The sequence below is a fragment of the Salvia splendens genome, chromosome 10 (genome assembly GCF_004379255.2).
Source record: "Salvia splendens isolate huo1 chromosome 10, SspV2, whole genome shotgun sequence".
In the NCBI taxonomy this organism is placed as follows: Eukaryota; Viridiplantae; Streptophyta; class Magnoliopsida; order Lamiales; family Lamiaceae; genus Salvia; species Salvia splendens.
Window position 1 is genome coordinate 12,418,863 of NC_056041.1, and position 24,472 is coordinate 12,443,334.

Here is a 24,472-nt window from a genome sequence, read left to right on the forward strand (position 1 = left end):
CTCCTGATCAGCAACTTCGATGATAACATCGTCAGACATGCACAACATGATGGTCGAGTGGGCCTTTTCATCTAAGGTTGTCCATTCCTCATCATCCTCCATTGTCTTCTTTGTTTTGAGCGGCGCCCACAAACCCTGCTGCTTCAGCAGGGATCGCATCTTGATCTGCCATAAGGCAAAACTATTTCCCCCGGTGAATTTGTCGACCTTCACGTTCAGAGCAGACATCTTGATCGATTAACACAGAAACCCTAACAGATGCGGAATTCAAAACCCTAGTCCGAAAACCAGGCTCTGATACTAGTTTGTTATGACAGAATAGAGTAATTCTGTAATCGATAAACGAAAGAACGTAAATAGACACAGAATTTACGTGGTTCACCAACGTTGTGTTGGCTACGTCCACGGACAAGAACGCAGAACAAATTGTATTATGACAGCAGTTACAGATTTCAGATCGGAGAATTATGTGCTCTACTCCCATATAAATAGACACATATGAGATCATATCCTAATTAGGAAAGATAATCTTATCCCAATTAAAAAATAAATTCAAGGCTTACTAACACACCGTATAAAGGTATTTTTAGATTCTTCTTATCAAGCAATGTGATTTTACAACTCCAAAATTTATCATTATTGAACCACTTGATTAAGACAATATAAATGCAATAAAAATATATTCATAAAAAGAGAGAAAATAAGATTTGAGTTCCAAGATCGTGATCACGGTCGAGATTTGATACCAAACTTAAAAATATTCTCTTATTTTAGGAAGTTTAAAAAGGGTCATATTTAATACTATTAAATTTGAAGTGAAGGAATGCGTTGTATTTTAGAATGAATATACGTATAAATTAAAGACTCTTGTAGTATTGTTATTATTAGTTAATATATGCTCTTCCAATAACTCTTTGATTATTACACATAAATAAAGTGTATCCACAAGACCACAATGCATTCTCAAATATCGGTTACCACCATAAACACACGCACACACACACACACAATTTAATGTACGCATTTATAATAGAGCATGTATGTATGAAGGATTGGCAGTCACCTAACTCAAAGGTCACCAAATAATGAACTCAAATATCTATTATTTCATGCCTTCATTATAACGGTGGATTTGTAAATTACATGTATACATTTGAAAATGAAAAGGAAAATAATTAGTAGATGATTGTTTGTTTACCCACCGGCAAGTTAACTGGGCCCTTATTTAAGCCCACTGACCTCATTTGGATGGGACCATATTATAATTAATTATGGTGACATGATAACATAATGATATGTCATTTTTAATAGTATAAAATTTTACATGTGTATATACTCAACGTGACAAAAGAAGATAGACTCTAAATTTCGTGAATTTCATCATTCAGTAGATTTTAAACATTTTTTTTTGGTATGACCATAAAATGTACCGAACCCACGTTTGGCGAAATCCGACTAATCCTGCTAGACTGGGTTTACGGATTTAGACACGTGAAGTCTCCCAGAGTGTGGCTGGGTTTGAACACGTGAAGATATAAAACATTTTAATGGTATAAGCGTTAGCCAAACATAGTAATATTGTGATTTCATTTTTATTTTCTTTATTTAAAAGTTTGAGTAACTTATAAGTGAATCCACAGTTGGGGCATAATTAACAACGAGCCCACAATAATTGTTCTCACCACACAGATACTACATATGATAAACAATTGATAACCTGAATTACTATCGACATTTTATAAATTTTATATTTGAAAAGAATACCAATTGACTCGATCTATACATACTAAACTCCATGAGAACTCAAATTCCTCAATATATTTGATAATGTTAATAAATTTCAGTAAGTTGTAGCATGACAAGAGTGAAACCTATATAGTATTATCTCTTATATTTTACAAAGTAAATATCATACAAAATGTGTTCAAAATAATATTGAGCTCTTATTTTATCGGTCTCGCCATTGTATTATACAATGGGGAACTAGGCATTTTACAATCTCAAAAAACAATATTGCATTAAATCAATAGTGTTTAATTAGTTCAAATACAATATTTGCATAACATTTATGGGTATAGTTTGGGCCAAAATGTTAGAATTGAACCCATTAAACTTATATGGACCTAGCTATAGCAATTGGATCAGGCTCCATTCTTCTTCTTTTTCTTTTCTTATCTATTTCTATATGAAGGCAAACTTAGACATAAATTATTCTCTTAAAAATCGGTATTAATTATATTCGAATAGCGTAATTACACTTTTGAAAATTTTCATATTATAGATTGTTATTTGTGAGTTAGTCTATGTTACCTTTGAGCAAATAGTAACAAGGTTAAAGCCAAGGTCCCGAACTGAAAATAAAAAGGCCTTATCTTCCGTAATATAGATAGTTAGTCATGGATAATAATGAAAATATAAATAAATCAAATATGGCGAATGTAAAAATCATTTTATAGTTATCTAATCAATCTTTCACTCGAAAAAGAAGGATAACAGTAAAATCTCGTGAGCTGTATTTAATATTTTCCATAAAGTCAAGGGTGACATTGTCAACCGCTATCCGCGAGGCTCTATAGTGGGCCCAGTTATGGCTTTATCATCGCAAATAAAAATAAATTAATTTCAATATATAACCATCGATTTTAGTACTCTAGTACTATGATTTACCCATAATACCCATTGGCAAAATATCTTATCCATTTGGAGTATATCTTTCACTTTCCCATAAAAATTATACATGATCTTTATTTTATATCTTTTTTGAAAATTGATAAATGTTTAATTTCTTTTTAAATGATCTGCTTTCTTAAACGAAACTTTAAAACAAAATATTCAATCAAATTAAACAGTCTAAAATTGCTAGCGTAAAAATGGCATCTTCGTTTCACTCAATATGTTAAAGCAATTTATTAACGTAAGGACCAAAAATTATTAGGTGAATAGTTTGTGGACCGAAGAGAAGTACTACTATAAAGAAAATTCATTAATAGTTCATATTTTGGTGGAATAATATTTCATCTGACAACAAAAATAATGTTATTTGTGAATAACATGAATTTTAATTAACACAAATTAATAAAATAAAAGAGAAAGAGAAAATAAATAAATTAAGAGAAAAAAAAGTGGCGAAAAAGTTCAATTAAATAGAAATACTAGGATTTATTTTGATGAATATGTTAAAATAGAAACATGTGATTTTTTAACGCACAAAGTACTCTGTATCGGTATACTATATCCAATGGATTCTAGATTCTGGTATCAATTAGTACTAATACTATAATTTGAACTATTGTAATTTATTTAAATAAAAAAGTTGGTTGCCTTTTCTAAGATAATTTGACAAAATAGATATGAGTTGTTAACCGAAACAAATCACACTTCACAAGGCATTCCAAAGGTTGACTTTTTCCACACCATCTCATTTGCTTCGTTTTCAATTTCATCATTTCCACACCAAAATTCTAAATTTGAGGAGAAAAAATTTCACGGAAAATGTCAGGGGAAGAAGTGTTTATTGGTTCAATAGATCAAGGCACAACCAGCACAAGATTCATAATCTATGATCGCTCTGCCAAATCCGTTGGATCTCACCAAGTTGAATTCACTCAGTTCTATCCACAATCAGGGTATCAATCAAAGCACAATATATCTCTGCTTTTTTCTCCTCCCTACATGAGATATTCAATATGTTCTTTGAAATTATTTATTTATGTGAAAGAAGATTCAATCTTTTTTTCGTGGGTGTTTCTGTATTTCAACTGCGTGATTAGTCATCTCATGAAATCATTGGAGTGTATGTGTGTATGTGTATAGATGATCAAGAGTAATAGGCAGTGGGTTTTTGATTGGATATGTGACTTTGTTGTATTGGTAGATGGGTGGAGCATGATCCAATGGAGATTCTTGAGAGTGTGAGAGTATGTGTTGCAAAAGCTGTTGACAAAGCCACTGCTGCTGGGCACAATGTTGATAGTGGATTGAAAGCAATTGGATTGACCAATCAGAGAGAGACATCTGTGGTTTGGAGCAAATCCACTGGTTTGCCTCTTTACAATGCCATTGTTTGGATGGATGCCCGAACCACTTCCATCTGCAGGTTTCTCCTCTCCCTCTTGATTCTTTTTTGCTTCTATGAACTATTCATGCCTCATTCTTGAATTTGCATTAACTGAATTTGGTTGTCTCTGTACCTTGAATTTACCTGTTAAGTGTATATTGATCTAAAGCTGGTATGCGTTAATAGTGTTAGTTGATGTTCGGTAAGATTCTTTACTCGTATTGTAACTTAGACGATTACTCTATTTCCTTTCACGGTGTTTTTCCCATTGGATTTCGGTTTTGCATCTCCTGGGGTTTGTTTAGCTTTTATTCAATAAAATTTCGTTTAATCAGTATGGTTATGGATTTGTTTATGCAAGTATTGAGTTCTCATCAAAATGTGATTCTTGTTGATATTTTTGTTCAGAAAATTGGAAAAGGAGTTATCTGGTGGTAGAACTCATTTTGTTGAGCAATGTGGTTTGCCAATAAGCACATATTTCAGTGCACTGAAGCTTTTATGGCTCTTGGAAAACGTCGATTCTGTGAAAGGGGCCATGAAGAAAGGAGACTTGTTGTTTGGAACAATCGACACTTGGTTGATTTGGAACTTGACCGGAGGGAAAGAAGGCGGTCTGCACATCACTGATGTCTCCAATGCCTCGAGAACTATGTTGATGAACTTGAAAACACTTGAATGGGATGAGAAAATTCTGAATACTCTTGGGATTCCTTCAGAAATCTTACCTAAAATCGTCAGTAATGCTGAGGTAATAGGTAATATAGGCAAAGGATGGCCTATTGCAGGGATCCCAATTGCTGGATGCCTCGGTGATCAGCATGCAGCGATGGTGGGACAAGCTTGTCGTAAAGGTGAAGCTAAAAGCACGTATGGGACGGGGGCGTTCATACTGTTGAACACTGGTGAAGAGATCATACAATCGAATCATGGCCTGTTGAGCACCCTTTCTTACAAGCTTGGGCCTAAAGCCCCAGCCAATTATGCTTTGGAGGGATCGATTGCCATTGCTGGTGCGGCCGTTCAGTGGCTGAGAGACAGCCTCGGCATCATCAAGAGTGCTGGTGAGATTGAGGAGCTGGCGATGCAGGTTGAATCGTCTGGAGGGGTTTATTTCGTGCCGGCTTTTAATGGACTGTTCGCCCCTTGGTGGCGCGATGATGCCAGAGGAGTTTGCATTGGCATCACAAGGTTTACTAACAAATCCCACATTGCTCGTGCTGTGCTCGAGAGCATGTGTTTTCAGGTGAAGGATGTGTTGGACTCGATGCACAAGGATGCAGACGAGAAGGGAGAGGTCAAGAAAGAGAAGGGGGAGTTTTTGCTCAGAGTTGATGGTGGCGCCACTGTAAACAACCTACTAATGCAAATTCAGGTCGGATATTCTTTCTCCATCTATATTCTCTATGCCATGTTGTATTCTAGCTCATTATCACTGCGTTTCACTGGAGCGTTGCTTCATTGATTATCTAAATGAGCTTGTGAATATACGAGCTACATCACACAAAACAACATCTTGAGTGCTCTATGCTATGCTCTATAGTGTATACTAACTCATCATAGTCGTGTTTCATTAGAGGCGTTTCTTGTCCTCTCGTTCATCAACTTAACGAGCAATGCATTGCTTGAACGCTGCATTGCACCAAATTGACATTTTGGTCATTTGCAGGCTGACTTGTTAGGCAATCCTGTAGTCAGGCCGGCTGATATAGAGACAACTGCTCTTGGAGCGGCCTACGCTGCTGGACTAGCCGTGGGGGTGTGGACGGAGGAGCAGATATTCTCTTCGGGGGAGAAGATGAAGAAAGACACCACATTCCGCCCGGTTATAGAGGAGCAAGTGAGAAAGAAGAAGGTCGAGTCGTGGTGCAAAGCTGTTTCCAGAACCTTCGATTTGGCCGATCTTTCCCTGTAGGTAGAATCTTTCTGATGCAGGATTCCTTAGGTTTTCGAAGCAATGTGTAATAAGATTGTTGACTTGGATTCCTTCATTTTCCTGTTTTTGAATACAACAAAAACACATGCATTACTAAAGCCTACAGAAATCTGGATTGTGTTAAATTGTGAATAATTCAGCTGTGGTGATTGTCTTAACTGTTTTTTTGTATAGTTTTGGAAGCTACTTTTATTTGCATTTAAAGTCTAAAATTGGGTCTTTTTAATTGTATTTGCATTTAAGTTGGTCTAAACGATTTGGAAATGAATGGTGTAGTCTAATACAAATGTCAAATTGCTGAGTAGGTAAAACTATAATAACTTAATGTTAATAAATAGAACTTTGTTTTTCTAGTTTTACCTAATTAATAATATGGTCTTTGTATTAGACTGCATCGTCCATTTTGACCAACTTAACCGCAATACAACTACAAAGGCCCAGAGTTAGACTTTTGAGAGAAAAGTTAATCTGATGGTGACTTTTTGGAGAAAACATGGCATTATTTTAGTTCATTTTATCAAAATATACAACACTTTCAATTAAATACTTGTGACTTACTCAAAGAAAGATACGCTTATTGGTAACAACTCTTAATTAAAACAATTTTTTAAATAGAGAGTTCGTTAGCAAAGATAATTATGAAAATAAACATAAGTGGAATTGGATGTGGCAAAATATATTTGCCTGTGAATTGTCATGACTCATACTGTCAAATTTTAGTTACCCACGCAAACTAATTGTAAATCAAGTAATATATCATATGCTACCATATTTGCATATTACTTTTACACATGTGATAAAAATATATGAATCCCAGTATCAATAACTCCTGTAGATTTTGCCTTATTAAATCAAAATAAATTAACCTAAGAAATATATATATGAATATATGTTGCAAATCATAGCTACCAACGAAAAATAATCAAATAACAATAGAGACTTAGAAATTAGTACTATTACATTTGAGGTATGTCTATGACACTGTATTGGTAAGAAATTTAGTGTTACGTTTCGTACTTTGTTACACATATATGGTATTTACATTATAATAATAATATAACTATTTCAATGTATTAATTGATAGTATCATAAATTTACACATGAACTATATAAATGAAGAATCAAACTCTCTTCTCTTGCCACCATTTTCATCTCTCCAAAACTCTCTCCAATGGCTTCTTCTTCTTCTTCTTCTCCCAACCACTCCTCCCACCGATCCATATTCCACGACCCGGATACCACATTCGTCCAAACTGGCCCGGAAACCTTCCGGGAAGTCGTCCAAAGACTAACCGGCGCCGCCGCCTTCAACCTCCACGAGAGAAGGGCAACCGTGAGAAAGCTCAAGATCAAGCTCGGCGCGGTGGTGGAGTCGCCGGTTTCCCCACTTGAGTACGCGGGGAGGCCGGCGACTCCGAGCGACGAGGAAGAGAGGGCCATTGCGGAGAAGGGATTTTACTTGCACCCGAACCCGTTTGGCACTCCGCCAGGATCCGACCCGCCTGAGCTACTGCCTCTGTTTCCACTCCATTCGCCTATTAACTGATCCTCTTTTTATAATTTTAGTTATAGTTAATTTTGGTGGCTTAGTTGATGAGTATTAGTAGTGTTGTGTGATTTGTAGTTTTAGAAGAGCTTCAATAAAGTCTTGTGAGTTTTGATGTTCCATTTTATTTGGGCTTAGTAAAAAGAAGACGTCGGTTTAAATTTTTGTGTGGCATTTCCAATTTGGTTACTCAATAGTGTTTCTGGTTCATTCTTGTGTTTTATTTAATTTTTATTTGGGCTTAACATTGAAGAATTAATATGACTAATTTAATTGTATCTTTCAATGTTCTTTGTTGTGGTATACAATAAATTGCGATGTTACTAGATTTAAATCATCATGCGAATTTGTTAGTTTGATAGATTTGTTCAAAACGACAAATCATTAATAACTTCAGTAATTGTGTGTAATTAATTGTATGCACACATATTTCATTGTGCATTACCTACTGTGATACTATTATGTGTGTGGGAGACCTTCACTTTAAGCCAACAAAAAGGTAAATGAGAGCGACACAAATTCGCTACCATAAAAATATATTTGCGTATCATAATAATTTGCTGTTGTATATCAATGGTATATACAAGGCAAAATACAAATATAATGAAAGAATATTTGGACATGATCATTGATTGTGTCGGACTAACAACCATATTTCACAAATACAAGGCATAATATGTAATTACAAATTTAATAAGTTACAAATGCCGTGATAAAACTGAGGCAACAACAAGAGATTTTGGATTCAATTCCAACAAGGAAGCTATGCAATTATTTTTCACTTTATATTATGTATGCGATATACTAATATACTTTATTTTTTACGTTGTATGATTGTATAGTGATATCATTTGGATTTGGTAGAATTTTTTTAATTAATTCTAAAAATAATTAGATGTCACCCTTACAAAAATAATTTGTCATGAAATGATCGATGGATAATATTGGTTGAATGGTTTAGGATAGTAATTGCAAAAAATGAAGAAAGGCGCCAATTTTCAAGTAGTAGGAGGAGTATTTAATAATTGGGAGAGTTGGGGTTTAATTGGATGCAGTGTTTAAACTTTCAAAAACATTTGAAATTGTCTCCAAAATAAGTGCAGCAAGCAAGGAATGTATGAATAGGGATAAAATAACATTTATAATATTGAAAGGACCACTGTGTCTGTGATGCCGTAAATTCAAGGTTTTCGACTATTTAAATACAAAAATCATAAGCACACAAATTTACCTTTGAAGTTACCATACATAATTGTTGTGGACATTTTCGTGTTATTTAGTGTTACAATATCTGAAATAATGATTTGTTGCTGCTCACAAATGTGCACATACTGGATATTAATACATTTGTAATTCTATGAGAAACATGATAATTGACCGTGAAAATTGATTAAAAATTCTAAGGGCTAAGACCATTAAATATTAATTCATCCTCAAAGTCATGAATCATTAAAAATCTTGTCGGTCGAATGACTAAAATGGTAATTTATGGCGCGAACCTTGGAGCTCTTCGCAAAACATAAATATTGGCTACGTAGTAAAAATGAAAGTTTAAAAAATACTACTACAAAAAATAGAAGGATCATGAACAATGTTGTAAAACCATGAGTTCTACCAAACATGTCTGATTATGCTCCATTGAACCCACACAATCCCTACATAAAATTATAGTATTGTATTTTTGGTGAAGACATGATATATAATCATAAATTTGTGAGGGGCAAATTTAAGAGGACTCTCCACATGAAAACTCTAACCTTTATTGAATGGATAGCGACCAAGCAAGCTTGCTCCAAAGTTTTATGATCCTCATTGCTAAGAATTGTTTTTTAATTCGAACTATTTTTATAGTAACGTTTATTGAAGTTCAAGTACTTTTATGTATTTCTTAAAGGCTACTTTTATATTTTTTAAAAATTCAGACTATTTTTATAAATCACTCCAAAATTCAGGTCATAAAGTGCACCTCAATCCTAATTCCTACCGGAACGTATTTGGTGAGGGAGAAACAAAATCTAATTAAAATGTTTGTTTTTTAAATTTTGATTTCTCATAGCGTCAACAATTTTTCTATATATTTTATGGCAAGAAAAGCATAGCTTTTGTCATCGTTCCGAGCAAGTACTCACGAGAAAAGACAATTCAACATGTACATTTTTATACTATAAAACTTATACAGTACAATGCATAGTTGGAATAGCTCGAATCATAAGTTGCAATTAAAAAGTTTCAAGCAATAAAAGTACATGGTTTCTATTCTAGCCAGTGTTAGGAATTAGGATTGTTGAAAAAATTAAATACCGTTATCGAAATTTATCTTCAATAATGTTCGTTATCCCATTGAGTTTATTGAACTAATTGTGTAGTAAGTATGTGAGTAAAAAGATAAAAGAGTATACTTGCATCAACATTTTATAGCTCCAGATATTCATGAATAGGGAGTATAGTTGTGGATAATTAGATGGAGTATAACCAAAGGACATTACACATTCATAACTTATCACATATTATGGTTAATATTACATCCCTATATTTATGTTTCAACTCTTAAACAATAGGAGTATCAAATAAATAAGAACAATTACGACTTCATGGACAGAAGAAAAGAACAGACATGCAAAATTGAAACATGGCTAAACGGTTTAAGGGGGAAAAATATTCTTCTTTATATCATCACGAACAAAGAATATTAGCTAAAGCCTAGCAAAAAACTCTACAAAAAAATATGAGTGTGCAATAAAAAGAATTATACTTCTGTTTTAACAAAAGTGTCAGAGGGAAATACTTCATTAGGTAGTGTATGCGGATGCTGAAGCCAATCTTTTGCACACACGAGGGCCTGAACGGTTTTAGGTCTCAAGGAACTCAAGTAGCTCTCCATCTTCCTCTCCCCTGATTCAAACACTGATTCTGGTGGGACAGTCGAGACCGGAATAGATAGCACATCAGAAGCAAGCTTCGACAGAGTAGGATACCTTTCTCTATTCACTCTCCACCATCCTAATACATCAAAATCTTGCACACGAGGTAGAACTGATTCCTCAAGGTACTGGTCTATCTCAGACTTGACATGTGCTTCGCCCATGATTTCTGAGATGTCGACATAAAAATCAGACAGGCCATCATCATCAGCACAAAGAATATCTTCGGATACCACCTCTGCTTTCACCAGATGCTCATTGCCAGCTTCCATGATGGGGCAATGAAGGGACAGCATAACATAATCAAGATACAGATCATGCAGACCCTGATCAACAACCTTGATTTGAGAGTCGGCATCATCACCAAATATCCTGGAGAAGCTAAAGTTCACAACCTTCATCTTGAACCTTGGATCCATAACAACAGCAATTGCAAGAACAAGGTTGCAATCATCCCAGAATTTGGTAAACATATCCAGCAGTGGTCTTGTCAGCATGCTTTCAAAGATATCCTGGCTCTCAGCATCATGCTTAAGTTTAAGATACATTTTCCACACAACATCAAAGAATGAGTTAGTTGTTGGGTAAACAGGGGAGTTTAGTATATTAGCTGCCTCATAAAACATCTTCAAGTACGAGCACAGTGTTTCCACCTGTCGCCATTCATCCCAGGACACAGACAACTTGTAATCTGGATCATAAGCATCCAGATTAGAAAATACCTCCTTCAGTTCAGAAGCAGCCACCAACATTTGGTAGGTGGTATTCCATTGGGTCAAATCATCAATCATCAAGCTCTTTGTACTGGGAACTTGAAGATCTTGTTTCAGTTTGTTAAATCTTTTTTCATTATCATCGGACGTTTTCACATACTTCACACTCTGCCGTACTTTCTGAACGGTTTCCCTCATGGAATATAGAGAATCTTGAGCCAGACTCCTCATTGTACGTGCATAGCAGTGATTAATCAACAGCTGACCTTTGAGAATAATGGTGTTCTTGACAGGTAGCATATTTCTAATAGTTTCTCTAGCACTTAGAGTAGCATGACTGAGCTTGAGAGTGATAGTAAATAACTTGTCCTGAATGCCCCAATCACCCAAGCAAGCAGCAACAGCATGCATGAAGGCTGTTGGAGAATCAGGAGACTGTACAACAATAACATTGAAGAGCCTTCTTTGCAACTTCCAATCATGATCGGTAAAGTGACCTGTTACCAGTACATAAGACAAGCTCTGATTTGACGTACATAAGTCTAGTGTGAGGTTTAGACGTCCTGGAATTCCACAAAGAAGGTCCATAAGCTTTTGCTTCTCTCTCAAGTATATGCCCATAATCTGCTCTTGCAATAGGCTCACACTGGGAATATTAAACTGAGGTTGAAGACTCCTTGTAAAATCCACAAAACCAGATTGTTGAACCATATCAAGCGGATAATCATGCTGAATTATCATTTTTGCAAGGTCGTAGCTGCAGCTATCACCATCAAAGTAAGTACTCGGGACTCCATTTGAAGCACGGCAACGTTTTCTTGGTATGTTAGTGAAATTCACAGGGGGTGGTACATGTGAAATCATTTGATCTTTCTCCTTCTTACTACGGCCAACAGGGCAGATTCCCAAAGAAATATGACGCTTTAGATGACTGGTTCCAGCTAGCTTTGCGCCTGATATATAAGCAAAAGATTTTCTGCACTGGTTGCAGAATGCCCTGACACAATCAGGATTTATAGTTTCAATTGTGAAGTGATCCCAAACCATGGACTTTTTCTGTCTTCGTTTATTCGGCCGGGCATCTGCATTGGGGAAAGCACTTTGATCAATAGATATATCCATTTCATACATCCTGCAATCATATAAAATCAAGGAGGATCATTAGTTAACCATGTGTTTTTGGATCAAGGAAATGCCTACAATAATAATTATAAGGCATAAACGATTGATGCATATCTTGATCACACAAACAGATAGAGTAAGCCAGTACTGCTCAAGAGTCCTAAGTAATAAAATGCCACTAACATGTACAACTGTTCCAATTGTAGTTAAACTTAATATTTTCAATCATCCGAATGTTAATAAGAATATCACATGTAGAAACCAACGATGATCCCAGATTATAAAAGGTTGCTTTACTGTGCTAAAAAAATCTGTATATTTACTATCCAAAAACTCAGCAAGCAACTCTCCAATAAGTTGTGGAAGAATGAGCTGTTTACATGAAATTAACAAATCATTAAAATGCTAATATATGATTCTACGAAAGTAAATACTAAATACCACCTGAAAATCATTCATAATATACTGAACAGATAAAAAACAAGATTAGGCATTTTGGTAAAATATTATGGCACACCAACCATGCCTAACACATTACTTCAGAATGATACATAAACAGGAAACAATGTAAAGTAATTACATCCTCACATCTACAAGAACTTTATGAAAGTAATCTTGTTCATCAAATACAAAGAAAACACTAGGAAAAACATTTAAATATCACGCTCTGAACATAACACAGATTTTTAACATAATACAAACGAAACAACATAACCATATAAAAGATTCCACGTTATACGGATAAACACATCCAATTTAACGCAGTGGAGGCATCAATTCGATTCAGTACACATGATCATCAAACCAAACAACATTACCATAAAAAAATCAAACATAAACCCACAAAAGCAACACAAAAGCCAGATACCCTAATTCATCCGCTATCATCCCACGAATACAGAAAAGGGTAAGAATAAACACAAGATAAAGAACCAGAAAAAACTCGAAATTGAGACAGCGTAATCGAAAACGCGATAAGAGATGTTGAGAAACACTTACTTCAGCGACGCAGCGTGAGTCTCCGACGCCGTGAACCTCGGGGGTTAAGGGTTTTACGAGCTCTGTAGTGGGAGAGAGAGAGAAGATGGGCTGATAAACCCTAATGGACTTGGCAAGGCGGCCTCTTTGGAGTTTGGACGGCATATATGTAACCTAATTTTTTAGGTCCAAATAATTAAGGATATTATTGTTTGGGCATCTCCAGCCGTCTGATCTAATTTTGGTTACTATTAATCTGATCGTAGCCGTTGATTTTGCAAGGTAATATTATTCGGGAGTCATTGCATCATAGTAACAACGCATGTCAAAAGGAAATACGGCCTATTAAAAAGAAAAAAAAAATACGCATGTCAGCTCGATGAATCCAACTTTTTTATTTCAGAAATTCGATTAAACATTAATTAAATCTTAACTATTACAATATGTTCTATAAATACACAAATAGGTAACCAATGCACAAACTTTTGAGATTTTATGGTTTATCCCCTTTATTTAAATATACGTGTCTCAATATCGAAATAAGATTTCAGATTTAGCCGTATTTAAATATTAAGATTTATATTATTGTATTTACTCCATGCATATTTGCCCACAAATCGCAAATACAATGAATTGTAAAAGCATCCAACTATCTTAATGACTAATGAAATACTCCCTCCGTCCCATTAAATATGCAACATTTACTTTTCGGCACAAGATTTTATGTAGTGTTGTTTTGTGTTTTAATGAAGAGAGATTAAACTAAGAGAGAAGAAAAAGTAGAGAGAGTATTGTTTCCATTTTTAGAAACGTTTTATTTTTAATGGGACATACCAAAAAGAAAAACGTTTCATTTCTAATGGGACAGAGGGAGTAGTACAGAGATGGAAGAAATTCATGTTATTTTGGCAACATTTCTAAATAATGTTTTCCATCACAGCATACAAAAGAATTAAAGTGAGGTCAATCTGCAGTAAGAATATTAACTCATGCTACAATTTACAGCATAGGGAAAAATTGTGAAAAAAAAATCAAAATGGATGGCAATTCAGATTTCTCAGCTATAATCGTCAGAGCATTCAGTTGCTGGAAACGCAAAATGCACCATGAAATCTGCGTAATGATTGTAGTCGAGAAACAGTCAGTATGCTAAGCTGCAGTGTTCGTCGTGGATGACTGAGACCCGTATGCAGAGTTATAAGTTGTCTTTAAACCACTTTATTGCTCCATTAGCAATAGACCTGCAACCAAAGTATTATCCTTTAAGCAAGGCTGCGCAGACAAATAAAGTGCGATGGCGGTGATAGGAACATTCAAAATACGAGAGAGCACAATAATGTTATCAATCTAATGCTCAAGAATAATCTCAAACTTCATCTATAAAGAAATTATAAGAATTGCTAAGTTGATGAGCCTTTTGAGAAACATCCAAACCAGTCTTCATAGCACATACGCTAATATCAAATCAACAACTGTAATTTCTATCCATGTAACGGGATCACCAAGAAAAAGATAATCTCAACCTTTAAGTTGGGAGTTTCCTATTTGCATGAGTTATATGTTATATGGACATGAGTAATAATAAGTTTGATGATATATTTTCAGTAAAAATTTGAAGGAAAACAACTGGAAAATAGAATGTACCCAGCAAGATCTTTCAACTGCTTCCATACATCACTTTCATTTTCTGATTCATTTTCCTTTTCCGTGGCTGGACTCGTTTCAACTTCTGTATTTTCATCTGCAATGCAGATATGAGATCAGGATTCAGTATTAGATGTAAAACTGTAATTTCAGTTCCACTTTCGCATACTCTCGTGTCTGTAACACTCTTCTAATTTGCGATGCAATATGAAAATAACAAGTCCCCAAATAAGACCCACAAGCTCCCAGCTTGACACTAGAGTAGGGAAACTTGCAAGCAATAGTCTAGGTGATAAAACTGAAAAAACTAACTAGGTTTTGCCACAAATTTTCAGGACTTCAATAGTCATAGCCAGCTAAATGTTGGTTCTCACCAGGTTGTTGAACTTTCGGGCGAGTTCTTGTACGGCTTGCAGGGGCGCTGCCAAGAGCAGCAAGCTCCTCAAGTAGTTCACGTTCTTTTGCACTGAAGACGGATTCAAAGTATATTAATTCTAATGAAGTTCATGAAGAAATAATCAATCGTTACAAAAAGATAAGAATAGAAATAGTTTCATATGCTAGTTGAGATATGAATCTTGTCTAACACTCAACGAACAAATACTTCTTGATGAATTTCCTTGTTTCAATATGCATGAAAATGGGGACACCTAGATAATTTATTTAATCCTCTTCTTTGTAACATCATACTACTACTATTGCTCGGTGCTAACAGCACCACCATGGTAGCAAAATCAATATGAAAGAGTTAGTTGGATGCAGGAAGGAAAAGGTTCCTTCTAACTCCAGCAGTGCAACACCAGAAACTGACACATTCTAACTCCAGCAGTGCAACACCAGAAACAGGTGGCAACAGATTAATATGAAATAAAGAGCATCCATATAGTAGGAAGCATTGGACATAAAAAGATGATTTATTCAAATTCCAAATTAAGGGATAGACTAAATGTGTATGATCATATAGCAATGGTACACAAAAACGGTGAATTAGGTAAGTCAAACAAAAAGAGACTAGTCTGCAACTATTTAACAAGCAGCAAATTTTAAAGCTACAAGCAGATATATTTGGAATATAAAAGTGAAAGGCCTTTGGCTTACCTGATGCGTTTTGGTATGCTAACTATAACAGTAAAAAGATGGTCGCCACGTATAGATGGCCTGTTCAATTTAGGAGCACCTTTTCTTGCCAAGACCAGTACATCTCCAGGTTGAGTTCCTGGAGGAATCTGCAGATCTGTCATTCCTTCAACCGTCTTTACCTGTTTCAGATACCAGGCATCATAGTCATGTTGACGCAAAGTAAATATCATGAATATTTCACAGCAAAACATAACCTAGTCACAAAGAAGAGCTCCATACAATCTGCAGGCAACTCAACAAATAATTTCGTATACAGGTGTTTCCGTAGTTTTTCACAATGCCATGTTAACAAAAGATACATATTTTTTCTTGAACTACATTTTATCACTGGGCATGTTTCATAATTCAGTTACCATGTCTTGTCCTGTAGATAAGGAAATCAAGTTTGTATAGTTTACTTTGTCCTTCCTTTCGTTTCTTTTGGTTAAACTGCACATAAGAAAACTCAATAAAATCCAGTTTATCTGGCCTTCTACGCCAACATTCCATATGTAAGAATTCCCTATGGTTATATGAGTAAGATTATGCAGATTGCTTAATATTTGAACTTGCTGACATTGAGAAGAATGGCTACTGCAGATACAGGTTATAGACTCTGATAGAGCAGATATATAAATGCAGTGCAAAGGTTAACTTGTCGAGTTCTAGTTTTTTATTAACAACTGAAAAAGATGAGCTCATACATGTACTGCAGATTTGGAAATAACCAGACATCAGAGAGGTGACAGGTTTAAAGAAACTTCATAAGACTCTAAGAAATACAAAAAAAAATTCCAAAAGCAGTTTAAGATACTCCTACTCATCAGACTTTAAATGAAAAGCCACCAACAGATGTTTAAACTTTAAAGCCTACATTAGAAACTTTAGGAAGTTAAATTTTGACAGCACGCAGTACATGAATACTTCATATTTCATGACTTGTAACTTGTAAGAGATACCTAAACACATACTTTGAACTCTTCAAGTAATACGAACTGATTGCTAGAGTTGGTGATTTTAGGCTTTAGGATATGCTAAGTTTCCTAAAAAAATTAAACATTACAAAAGAATTTAGCATTATTCTATCAGGCTGAGACATTCTCATTAGAACGGATAAATGCAAGTAAGTTGAAAATTGAAATTAATGAGCCTGTGAAAATACATGGAAATATGATGATCCAAGAGTAGGTGTACCTTTGTAACAGTTCCCAATATGGCCTCCAGATAGCTGATTTGAATAGTAGAGAGGAGATTTATGCCATCTCTTTGAATCTCAGGTATCTCTTCGATGTCAAGATACACAAAAAGATCTCCAGGTGCCCCCCTGTAAAGAAGTGAAGCATCAGGAAGTGGTAACACCTAGTGTTTCATGGATTACATTTACATCAGCTATATACAACGAAGAAGAACATGTATCAAACAAGTTTATAACAACTATGCAACATAAAAATCTCAAATTTATAAGCACCATATTTGCATAACCATACAACTACCTCTCCCTCTTTTTCCCCTGAAAAAGCATTCTGCACCCTGCCCCACAACTATTAAGTGAACAAGTTCAATAATTCTCACAATTCCTTTTATGGTTAGAACTTGTCAAGTTTAGATGATGAGTAGTCACAAATTTACTTAAACAAGAGCTCCAAAGACATCACCACATTGCAGAGCTTCTGAATACTTCTAGTCATAACTGATATGTGCACTTAATAATTGGACAATTTAGACTTTATTTAGGCAGCTTGAGAATTGATTTGTTTTTAACAGGCTTCAAATTTTAGCCTGCATCTCCGGAAGCAGCAACTAGTGAAATGAACGTCTATGCTGTCAAAATACCAAATACTTGACTCTATCTCATGGATTGATTATGATAGAATTTCCTTTGATTAATTCTCACAAGAGTATTTCTTATGCAAACTCCTTCAGGGTCACCTGGTCTCCTGCAGTTAACCAGTTTAAAATGACAGATATTTCGAGTAAAACACTTCATCAGTTGGGTTAACTAGAGAAATCACATACCCTTTTGGTCCTGCATCTCCCTCTCCTGCAACTCTAAGAATACTGCCCTTGCTCACTCCAGGAGGGATTTTGACTTTGATATCTTTTTTAATTCGTATACGGCCAGCACCAGAACATTTACGACAGGATTCAGATATTATTTCACCATCCCCACCACAATTTGGGCATATAGAAACCTAAGTTAATCCATATTCCATCATGAACATGCATTTTCGTTAATTTAATGAGGATGAATTAGTTAGTAAAAATGATCACTACGAATAAATTGAAGCATATAAACTTTAAGCAAAGAATTGGACTCACAACCATGGAAAAGACCTTTTAACAGACTATATAAACAATCACCTGGGAAAACATGCCAAAAGGTGTTTGCTCAGTTCTCATGACTTGACCTCTGCCACCACATGTCGAGCAAATTCTCATTTTGGAGCCTACTTTTGCTCCGGTGCCAGCACAAACATCACATGTTTCAAGATGGGACAGCTCAAACTCTTTCTCAGCTCCAAAAATAGCCGCCGTAAATTCCAATACCATGTCATAACTAAAATCCATTTTCAGTATAAGTTAGTTTGATGAGGCTAAATTCCCTTGACACAAAATGAGTGCAGCAGAAGATATATTTGGCCGAAATATCCCCAAATTAGAAGTTAAGTAAGATCCAACCTCACCTGAGTAACTATGCAAACCTTCGTATATTTATACACAAGAAGGAGAGTTTAATTTGGTCATTAATGAAAATGACAATTGACAGGCATGTCACAGAATAATATGCTCAAATTTAACTCACCGGAGATCTTCACCTTTGGAAACAGTACTACGACGTGATGTTCCAAATCCACCTCCATCCATTCCAGGGAACCCACCCATACTAGGCCCAAAAAATGCTTCAAATAGATCAAATGGGTTTGTAGCCTATGGGAAAGACATGTACAACAGCACAGCATAAGCCAATATATTGTGGCATTACAAGTCACTAATGATAACTATTACTCTAATTTAGCTAAGAAACAGGTGTCTTGAAGATTTTACATGTATAAAGTTATCTTTACATAACATAACATCAAGCTTTGTATTACAACCTTATAACAGCCCTACATCAGTATTTGAATTTTTTCAAGGGAATGAAAGAAGTTAAGAAAATGACTAATATTAGTCATCAGGAAAATGGGTTAATTTCAAGGGGGAAAAAACAAATATCTCCCAAACAAGTTAGCTGTTAATCTGAGCACATTTGCCCATGGCATCTTTAGTTCACACATAAGGTGTGTTTCATCTGTTGTCTATAACTCTTTCTTCTACATCTTATAATAAATTAACCACGAAACAGCATGCACACACAAACGCAAAGAGCAACAACGCAAGAAAACAGATGAGGCAAAGACTGTAGAAAATTGGAAATACCGTGTATCCACCACCTCCCCCTACAGCACTCTTCACTCCAGCTTCACCATATTGATCGTATAAAGCTCTTTTTTTGTCATCTGATAGTACCTGACAATATTGTACTTCAGGATTCTCAAAATAATAAATGTACAAATACAGTGTTAGGATTAGCACACAAGGTTTTCACACACTCGAGTAGATCACACACACTCACAGCAATATGATAAACTCACACACTTTATGCAGAGAACACACACTAACACTTCGAGTAGTAAAGAAGATGATTTCTTGGAGAAAAACTGATTCTCTTTATTGAATGAAAACTCTCTAATCTACATACATCAGTAACTGAGCTATTTAAAGCTCATACAATGAGTAGCAACTGCTACTAACCGAATGAAAACAAGAAACAAGAAACAAGAGTTGTCAACTGCTCTTTCTAACAAACTAACTAACTTTCCAACGGCTAGTTCTTCAAAGCTTCTTCTTTTCTTACAACTGAATGAGCACTCCATTTCTTACATACAGCATGTGAGAACCATCTAAAGTACTCTTCAACAACCATGGGACTCTTGATTTTTCAACCAGCAAATATTTAGGACTTCAAAAATTAATATCAGAAAGACTGCAATGCTAGCAACGTAAGTCTCAAACAGAGCAGCCAAAAAAAAGGAGCAGAAGACAGGGATACCCTAATAACTTGATAACAATTTGAGATACAAAACTGCACAGTGACTAAAGGAGATAAGCACCATTAAAAAGCAACCAAAAGAAGCTAAAAGGCAATTTTGAGACAAAGATGCAGAATAGTGTTGCGACGAAAGATATGAAAGCTATAATAAGTGCATACCAGTAACAGAAATTCTACGTAGATAAATGCAAGTAGATTTAGAAATACATTTTGTGGCCCAGAGATACATAATCAGAGAATAATTGAACCCGCAAAGTGACCTCATTTCATTGGAGGTCACTCCTTATATGCACACAGAGATGCCCAGTTGTGATCTAATCACCATACAAACATGATAAAATGGTTGACATTGACCAGATTAAAATTTGATTGCTTGATCAATGATTGAATGGAGGGCCGTGAAATGCTGAAAAGTTGTTCCAACAATTCTGGCTCAGTCACATGAAATGTTGATTGTGATAAAAAAATCTCAAAAATCAAAATAATAGGGTTCCGTAAGCTGTATACCACTCTAATTACAAAAATCAAAAGTCCCCTCAACTCGGTATAAGTGACTTTCTCAGAAAAACGACTAACAATCAGTCGCTGATCATTCAGCTTACATTCTCCTCTCCTCATATGCTTACCTCATATGCTGCACTGATCTCCTTGAATTTATCAGTTGCTCCAGGTTCTTTGTTGACATCGGGATGAAACTAAAAGACCAAACAGAAAAAAGATCATTGTCGATTCCTAAATAATGAGTAGCATCTAAACAATAACAATTTTACAATTACTAAACTAACAAGTTATCTAGAATGTAATTCAATAGGGATAATCACGATCAACCTAAACACAACAACAAAGGCCTTCACACAAAGACATAACATCACAAAATCTTCCAAAAACCAACAATTAACCCAAAACATTTTTGGGAACCTTATTGGTACATTCACCTATTTTGAGAAAAAACTGTATCGAGGTACCTGTCTAGCTAGCTTCCTGTAAGCAGCCTTAATTTCCTTGCTATTAGCAGACTTCGGAACTCCGAGAGTGGAATAATAATCTGCGACAGCAACCACCAACGCTCTCGCAAACCTCCGAGCAGCCATTCTCTTGTTCGATTGAGCAGCAGATGAGGCAGAAACTTGCAGAAGTGTCTTGTTGCCCCATATTGGGGGCCCACCGGTGAAGAAACAAGACGAAGAGGAAGGTAATAAGCTGTTCTGCCTTTGGGGCGTTGAGCTCAAAGATGGAGGGAAAAACAGCGACGGCGAGGTGGCGGAGGCAGCGGTGGCCATAGTAGTGGAGAATGTTTACGGATTCTTGGGAGAAATCTCTGAAAATTTGTATGAAAAATTAGCACTAACGGAATGTGCTTGATGAAAGTTCAGATAGAGTGTGGGGAATTATTGGATTTTCTTTCATCGCATTTTTGTACGGAGTATTTTTCAAGCTCAGCTCTCCGATGTTAGATGTTGAGATTTTCCAATTTTGATAAAGCATTTTTTTTTTGTTTTATTTTTTACTATTTGAAGCCTTTTATTAATGTGTGGGTGTGGAGATGCGTCGCGTGGAAATGATTGTGGGGTGACACGCCTCTGCGACACGTTTTGTAAACTGGATTTCTTTTTATTTACTATTTATTTTGATTTATTTTCTCATGGATTAGCTGCAAAGTATTGTTCTAATTCTGTATTTTTCTTATTTTGTTTAAGACAGTAGTAGAGCATTTTCTCTCTTAACATTTTCTCTGATAGGTGTTTTCAGCAAATGATTGTAAAAGAGGGCATAAAAATGATTATGATAATAGTTTCAAATTCTCTATATTTTAACTCTTTAATTTGGTATGTTAAAGTTGGTTAATGACACGTAATTAGTGAATATGGTTCTGTTTAGGGGCCGGGAAAAATTAAAATACCGAAAAACATGTCTTATTGTATTGAAAAATATATAAAAAATATTGAATTTTTTGTATGCCATTCGATACGGTATGATACTTTACCGAAATATAGAATTTTCATATACTGTGGTATACCGAAATTCGGTATATATTGAAAATATGGCATATATACCATTTAAATGATGTATATACGGAATATATACCATAAAATATAAATATCATTATATCAAAAATATATTACATTTTTAATATATTTTTATGGGACGGAGTGAGTATTTAATACTATATTTTAAAATTAAAATTTTAAATAATATTCTAAAAATTCAAAAATTCTATTTTCATTGAAGTTAAAAGTCTAGTATATTGCAACTGTACAGTATACCGAGTTTTGGTACAACATGTCGGGAATGAGATAAGTATCAATATTGATATTTTTGTACCGAAATTTCGATATATTGAAAATTACAGTAAGGTAAAAGTATGGTGTTTTCTCATGCCGAAATTTGATGGTATAGGTAAAATATTCTGTACCAATCCATTCCACCTCTACTTATATATTTCATGTAACATTAGTTGCGCATCATGGGTATATCAGTTTAGATAAATCAAATAAACTATAATTCAAATTTTACTATTTCATGTACTAGTCAATTTCAACGAAATGAAATAGGATATCTCATTCAATAATGATCATATCTCACGTTAAAAGACAAAAATATTGTTAGCATTCTCATCTAATTCATAATTCAGGGTTTGAAGTTTGAACTAGTTAGTCCGAGTCACATAAACGTTCCATCGCAACGCTGGTTATTAGGCACATGCTCGATAAAAATATTTCTATTCGTAGGAATTGTATTTTTTCAATAACAACAAATACAATAGGTGGAGAGAGACATAAAGATGTTTGGAGCTAAGAGCATCTCCAATGGCGGACGTCCGGTCGAACATCCGGTCGGACGTCGCGACGGGCGACCGGGATGTCCGCCATTGTGGCGTTTAGGGTCGGATACGGACGTCCCGTGAGGACGTCGGGTGTCCTCAGACGTCCCTGCGACGGGCGGGCGGACGTCTGCCACTGTGGCAAGGGTCGGACGTCCCGCTCGGATGTCCGAAATTTCTTTTTTTTTTTAAACTCTATATATACGGCTCGTTGAACTTCATTTCATTTGCACCACTTGTTGTTAACAAGTTTCTCTCTTCTTTTACTAAAAATTTCATTTCTACTTTTAATGGAAAACGATAGGAACTCCCCGGCCACGAGCGAGTCACAGACTCCGGCGTTTCCCATCGACCTGGAGGGAAACGTCAGCGGAAATGCGACAACGGTTCCGGCAATGGGACAGATGGGTGGAATGGGTGGGATGATGTCCCCTTATATGTACAATTAGATGGGACAGATGGGTGGTATGGGTGGTATGATGCCCAGGGCAGCCGGGATGGGGGGCATGACCCCAAATATGATGATGCCGGGGATGGGGATGGGGGGCATGACCCCAAATATGATGGAGATGGGTAGGATGATGCAGGGGATGATGCCGGGGATGATGGCGGGGATGATGCCGGGGATGATGCATGTGGGAGGGGGTGGCAGGTGCCCTGAACCACTAGCGGACGATGTCTATCGGCCGGTTGTGGATACGCAGTCTACTGATACCCCTTCCACTTATGTTCCGGATACTCGGTTCACCGGCATAGAAACTTTCTCTTTTGAGGAGTTGGGGATATCTCCAGTCAGGCAGACACCCGATGATGTGGGCGGGGGCAGGGGGAAGGGACGTGGCAAGGGCAAGGGGAAAGCCCCAGGGTCTTCCTCACGAACGGTGGCAGAGGAGGAGGATGAGGAGGAGACGGGAAAGAGGACGATCTGGAGCCAGTGGGAAAACGTCGCGCTTGCGAAGGCTTGGGTTGCAATAGTCGAGGATCCCTATGTCGGTGCCAACCAGCATATTGACAGACTGTGGCATCGGACCGCTGAAGCCTACCACACACACAAACCGGCTGGGGCGAAGCGTCGCGTTCCCGAACAGTGCCGGAAACAGTGGGAGCGGTTGAGGCCTAAGCTTAGTCGATTTGCTGGCCTCTACCAAAACAACCTCCGCCAGGCAAGCAGCGGTATGTCCGAGGAGGATGTCCGGAACCGTGCCTTTGCTCAGTACCCTGACAGAGCCTTGAAACTCAAACAATTCGACCAGTGGGATGCCTTTCTCGTGGTGAAGGATTCCCCAAAGTTTTGTGGGGGAGTCGAATCGGGCTGGGCGAAGCGGACGAAGATCAACGCTTCCGGTGAATACATCAGCAGTGCTGGTTCACACGAGCTCCCGGAAGCCGACGAAGTGTCCCCGCTACCGCAATCAGACTCTCGCCGTCGTCGTCGCCCGGTTGGGCAAAAGGCTGCGCAGCGGAGGGCTAGGGGAACCAGCAGCGGTAGCGGGTCGTTCGAGGTCGAATCGGAGGCCCCCGCTCC

The 24,472-nt window shown here is 36.5% G+C and overlaps 4 protein-coding genes across 4 annotated transcripts; 2 read left to right on the forward strand and 2 right to left on the reverse strand.

The window, feature by feature from the left end:
• Positions 1-3,367: 3,367 nt before the first annotated feature.
• Positions 3,368-6,091, forward strand: LOC121752318 (glycerol kinase-like). The gene is made up of 4 exons (XM_042147314.1): positions 3,368-3,626; positions 3,875-4,096; positions 4,466-5,432; positions 5,727-6,091. Exons 1-4 carry the CDS (start codon positions 3,493-3,495, stop codon positions 5,970-5,972), a joined length of 1,569 nt encoding a protein of 522 aa, XP_042003248.1. The 5' UTR covers positions 3,368-3,492; the 3' UTR covers positions 5,973-6,091.
• Positions 6,092-7,145: 1,054 nt separating this feature from the next.
• LOC121751525 (VQ motif-containing protein 11-like) lies at positions 7,146-7,688 on the forward strand. Its single transcript, XM_042146275.1, has one exon. The coding sequence runs from the start codon at positions 7,165-7,167 to the stop codon at positions 7,537-7,539; it is 375 nt and encodes a 124-aa protein (XP_042002209.1). The 5' UTR covers positions 7,146-7,164; the 3' UTR covers positions 7,540-7,688.
• A 2,447-nt stretch (positions 7,689-10,135) lies between these two features.
• LOC121752916 (zinc finger BED domain-containing protein DAYSLEEPER-like) lies at positions 10,136-13,424 on the reverse strand. Its single transcript, XM_042148017.1, has 2 exons — positions 13,295-13,424; positions 10,136-12,305 (listed from the first exon to the last, which is right to left on the reverse strand). Exon 2 carries the CDS (start codon positions 12,302-12,304, stop codon positions 10,286-10,288), a length of 2,019 nt encoding a protein of 672 aa, XP_042003951.1. The 5' UTR covers position 12,305; positions 13,295-13,424; the 3' UTR covers positions 10,136-10,285.
• Positions 13,425-14,147: 723 nt separating this feature from the next.
• LOC121752149 (chaperone protein DnaJ-like) lies at positions 14,148-21,599 on the reverse strand. The gene is made up of 11 exons (XM_042147055.1): positions 21,092-21,599; positions 20,753-20,821; positions 19,454-19,543; positions 18,840-18,964; positions 18,398-18,593; positions 18,053-18,228; positions 17,231-17,360; positions 16,016-16,176; positions 15,292-15,383; positions 14,918-15,014; positions 14,148-14,514 (listed from the first exon to the last, which is right to left on the reverse strand). Exons 1-11 carry the CDS (start codon positions 21,404-21,406, stop codon positions 14,469-14,471), a joined length of 1,497 nt encoding a protein of 498 aa, XP_042002989.1. The 5' UTR covers positions 21,407-21,599; the 3' UTR covers positions 14,148-14,468.
• Positions 21,600-24,472: the final 2,873 nt, after the last annotated feature.

Excerpts from the sequence above, each read along its gene's own strand:
- LOC121752318 (XM_042147314.1), top strand. The coding sequence starts at position 3,493 with ATGTCAGGGGAAGAAGTGTTTATTGGTTCAATAGATCAAGGCACAACC. Across the intron at positions 3,627-3,874 it reads CAGTTCTATCCACAATCAGG|ATGGGTGGAGCATGATCCAA; the intron begins GTATCAATCAAA and ends TTGTATTGGTAG. Across the intron at positions 5,433-5,726 it reads ACCTACTAATGCAAATTCAG|GCTGACTTGTTAGGCAATCC; the intron begins GTCGGATATTCT and ends GGTCATTTGCAG.
- LOC121751525 (XM_042146275.1), top strand. The coding sequence starts at position 7,165 with ATGGCTTCTTCTTCTTCTTCTTCTCCCAACCACTCCTCCCACCGATCC.
- LOC121752916 (XM_042148017.1), bottom strand. The coding sequence starts at position 12,304 with ATGTATGAAATGGATATATCTATTGATCAAAGTGCTTTCCCCAATGCA.
- LOC121752149 (XM_042147055.1), bottom strand. The coding sequence starts at position 21,406 with ATGGCCACCGCTGCCTCCGCCACCTCGCCGTCGCTGTTTTTCCCTCCA. Across the intron at positions 18,965-19,453 it reads GGGGAGGTGGTGGATACACG|GCTACAAACCCATTTGATCT; the intron begins GTATTTCCAATT and ends TCTTTCCCATAG. Across the intron at positions 17,361-18,052 it reads GGAGATGCAGGACCAAAAGG|GGGGGCACCTGGAGATCTTT; the intron begins GTATGTGATTTC and ends ACTTCTTTACAG.